Below are 4,245 nucleotides of genomic sequence, written 5' to 3' on the forward strand. Positions count from 1 at the left end.
TACCTTAGTTGAAGGTGTCATTCGAAGCCATTGTGGCTTACCTGTCGGCTGCTCTGGGGGAAACACTAGGTCCAGATGATCCTGGATCGGATGATGAGACATCCATGGTGTTGTTTCTCTCTCTTGGGAGCATCGTCAGGAAAACAACAAGTGCAGACTTGGAAACGAGAGGGAATAGAACTCAGAAGTTAAGCGTGCTCAGGCTGGAGTAGTGAGAGGATGGATGACCGGCCAGGAAGTTAGACAATTTGGATTGAGTGCTCCACACTTGAGCAGTGATGAGGGATGATTAGAGATTAAATTATCAATTAATTCAGAAATTTGAAAATTGGAAAAAATAAAATAAAAAAATCAAAGTTTTTTTCCCAAAAAAAACAAAAAAATCCTTTACCAACCGGGACTAAAGGTGGAGCTCCAGACAACGGCCACGTGGAGCCCTTTAGTCCCGGTTCGTAAGCCAACTGGAACTAAAGGTTTTGGGCATTAGTCCCCTTTGTTTTGTCCCGGTTTCATAACCGGCCGGGACAAAGACCCTCTGGAACTAGGACTAAAGACCTATTTTGTACTAGTGAGGTTGAAGATTATATTGTTACAAGAGCAGCAGCCCAGTCTGTACAACGCTTTACGTTTAGCAATGGAACCACGAAGGTCGACGGGTGAAACCGCCGACGTCCCTAGAAGGCTGGAAAATTGCTCTCGGCTCCCAATGGGGAGGTAAGGTGGAGCAGTGGAAAAGTAGAGCGCTGCCCGCACCGGCGTGAAGGAGGACCGGACTACCACTGCCTCTAGATCCACTCCGTCTTGAGTTTCAGATCACCTGCGGTGCACCCGAGAGGATAGTGGATAAACACACCTGAAGCTGTAGATCACCACTGCCTGAGGATTAGATCCGGTGCCGCCTCCGCCCTGAAGCCGAGAGAATACACGGTTAAAGCTCCCTCGACGGGAGTAGAGAAATTGCGAGATACCGGAGCCATCCACTACTTGATCAGCGGTATGCGCCTCTTCACCCCATCCTTCTGCTTCTCCTTTCCATCGAAGCAACACTGACTTCGCTTTGCCATGCATGCAGATCTAGGGAGGGGCCAAGGAAAGTGAGATCTATGGAGATTGCTGCAGCGATAGTCGGCGCCGTAGCTACCGCTGCTGCTACCATCGCCGCGAATAAGCTCATGACGCTGGTGGGCAATCGATCATGTGAGGCGGCGGTCAAGGAAAAAGCTGAGTCCATCAAATATGAGGTCAAATGTATCAATGCTCTCATTATTGATGCTGCGTCGAAGCGGCTGTCGGTCTTACAGACTGAATGCTTCGAACAACTGAGCTGCTTGGCATGTGAAATCGAAGACATTTTAGACTTGTTCGACGCCGGCAAGACCAAAGGTTTTTCTGATGAGATTGATAAACTCGAGATCAAATCACTTAAGACGAGAGATCGGATACACACATATCTGGGCATAGGAGAAATGATTGCCCCTGGGACTCCAGATGGGGCTGTAGAGAAGAGGAACCGTATGTTGAGATATGTGGAGCCGGGACAAGGGATTGTCGGTGGGGGTGCAGAAAGGCCTGATGAGCTTCAAGGAGAGATTCAGGATATTCTTGATACCCCTTCCCTGCGGGGTTGGCTTGCCAAAGGCCCCAACTTCTTGCCAGGGACTTCACAAGGGGCTGCTGTTGTCCCCCAAGAGCTTCTGGATCTTCTCGAGGACTCGAACCACCGTGTTTGGGTTGTTGAGAACTTCGACTGCTTGCTCTATTTGTGCTTGTTTCGTCCAAATCATGATGTCAATACGAAGCCCCTGATGAGGAGATGGGCGGCTGAAGGACTAGTGCAAGGAGACAAAGACGCAGCTAAGAATTTGCGCTTCTTGATCGACAAAAGTATCATCAGATCCATCCACACAAGCAACAATGGAGAGGTGGAGACATGCCAATCTACCACCCAGATGCACGCGTGCATCTCTCAGAAGTCCAAGTCCCAGAATTTTGTAATGGTGTTTGACGGTGCGGCCAGTATAACAGATCTGGCCGTGGCCCGCAGGCTATCTCTGCATCCTAAAGCACGTGTCGAACTGGAAGAGACTCATGAGTTACCTCGTCTCCGGACCCTGGCGGTATTCCTTGATGATGATGTGAGTGTAGACAACTATGAAGCTGTTTTTGATTTTTCCAGGTATAAAGTGCTGCGGGTGTTGGATCTGAAAGAATGTGCTCCCTTGAGTGAGAAACATGTCAAGGATATCATGAGCAATCACGGGCAGCCGCTGATGAAATATCTGAGCATCAATTTGGGCAGCATTGATGAAATTTCAAGCTCAATCAAGAACCTGAATCAGTTAGAGACACTGGACCTGAGTGGAACCGAAACAGTGGCCTTCTCCCAAGAAGTCCTCCTGCTGCCCAAACTGAAGCACCTTCTCGGGAAGTTCCAGTTTCACTTGAGGGAGAGCATGACGACTCACTCGGGTCTAAGGGAGTTCCTGGCAAACAAGAGTAAACTGGAGACGCTGGAAGGATTTGTCACCGGTTCGAGATATGGATTTCAAGATCTGATGAGTTTCATGAAGAGTTTGCGCAAGGTGAAGATATGGTGCAAATCCGACGCAAGTCAAGCAAAACTTGATGTGCTATCTAGCGCCATTACCAAGTTCATTCATCGTGGGATCAATGAGTCTCAATGCAGTCGGTCCTTATCGATCGACTTTGAAGCCTGCACGAGAGGATTCGTGAATGAAATAGACCCAGTAAACGCCAGCACACTCGGCCGGGTCGAGCTGTGCGGCAAACTGAGCGAATTCCCTCCGTTCGTTGCAGGGTTGAGTCAAGTAGTGGAGCTGTGCCTCTGCTCCACTGGACTGAGCTGGGTGGCTATTCGTGAGGGGCTGAAAAATGTGAGGGGACTGAAATTTCTCAAGCTTGTTGAAGATAACCTTGGGCACTTTGACGTCGACATACCTGAGAAGGAAGCTGATCACCTCAGGAGCATCCAGCGGATAACAATCGTGTCCTCGCTAAGGCTAGACATGACAATCCCAGATAAGGCGCTGCCACTTCTTGTGTCACTTCGAATCCTCTGTCAAGCTCTGGATGTTAGTCCTGCAACTTCCGGTGTCAACATCAGCCACATGAAAGAGCTGGAGGAAATCGCGCTGCATCTTGGCGTCGACACTGCAATAAGAACTGAATGGGAAGAAGCTGCAAGTGTCCATCCTCATAAGCACGTGGGCGTCACTGAAGGCCCCTGATCAACAATGCATACTTCATCAAACAAGGTCAGTTATCTTCTCTTCCCCTCTTTCTGTCTTCACTTGAAGTATCTATCTTTCATTCTAGTTAGTTAAACCATGTATACTCTTTTTACTATGTACGTGCAGCGCAAATCAACAATGGACCCAGCCCCCGCTTCGCTGACTGGATCGATCTGCGCAACAAGAAGCTGGATCCTTCTTCAATTGCCCCGTTGTGTGATGGTTTTACTGCAATAAAAGGTTTCAATACCAACTGTTGTTCGATTTCCGATTTCCAAGTTAGTCGTGTGCATTGAATTGTTGTATTCCCCCCCCCCCCCCCCCCCCCCCCCCAATAATGTAGTAATGTTTCGGAGAGATGACTCCTTCCACTTATTGTACCTTTTGTTTTATTATATTCCTTTATATTAAGAACTTTTACTAGTATTAAATTGTCATGTCATCTTTGCTTGCGTTGATTTCTTAGTTTTGTGCTCCATGTGCAACAAGCTTTGGAGGTCCCTACCATTGTATCTTGTATTTTACCGTTTATCTTATTTTATTTTATATTTTAGAGAGATGGATACTTCATGTCGTCATTTCTTTGTGGAAAAGGACCCATATCTATCATAAAGTTTATAAGACGTATAAAGTATCGTAAACATAATAAATACTACATCAAGGACCCTGCACCGAATAACGACCACTACCACCGCTGGTACGAGCCGTCGATGTGCCGTTGTCACCGCTCACCTACCAGAGCCGGCTTGACAACGCTTCCACTCGAGCTTCATTTTTTACATGGTAATCAGAGCCACTCTCGAGTTCATGCATGGCAACATACTCAAGTTTTTGCCCTCCTCTCCATTTGTGCACACCGCAACCGAGAAGCTCACCAAGGGCAACTAGGCGCCATGGTGGGCAATTGTCCTCTCCGCCACCAGGGGGTTCAAGATGGCGAGGTACCTCAACGTCGATCATCCGGTACCTCCCGCGATCATTGATGTGTTGCTTC

The 4,245-nt window shown here is 48.0% G+C and overlaps 1 protein-coding gene across 1 annotated transcript; it reads left to right on the forward strand.

Annotated features, from left to right (window-relative positions):
- The first annotated feature begins 624 nt into the window (after positions 1 to 624).
- Positions 625 to 3,579, forward strand: LOC123042961 (disease resistance protein RGA4). The gene is made up of 3 exons (XM_044465298.1): positions 625 to 994; positions 1,073 to 3,275; positions 3,378 to 3,579. Exon 2 carries the CDS (start codon positions 1,104 to 1,106, stop codon positions 3,246 to 3,248), a length of 2,145 nt encoding a protein of 714 aa, XP_044321233.1. The 5' UTR covers positions 625 to 994; positions 1,073 to 1,103; the 3' UTR covers positions 3,249 to 3,275; positions 3,378 to 3,579.
- Positions 3,580 to 4,245: the final 666 nt, after the last annotated feature.

Source organism: Triticum aestivum, chromosome 2B, assembly GCF_018294505.1.
Source record: "Triticum aestivum cultivar Chinese Spring chromosome 2B, IWGSC CS RefSeq v2.1, whole genome shotgun sequence".
Classification (NCBI taxonomy): Eukaryota; Viridiplantae; Streptophyta; class Magnoliopsida; order Poales; family Poaceae; genus Triticum; species Triticum aestivum.

Coding starts and splice junctions, on each gene's coding strand:
- LOC123042961 (XM_044465298.1), top strand. CDS start 1,104: ATGGAGATTGCTGCAGCGATAGTCGGCGCCGTAGCTACCGCTGCTGCT.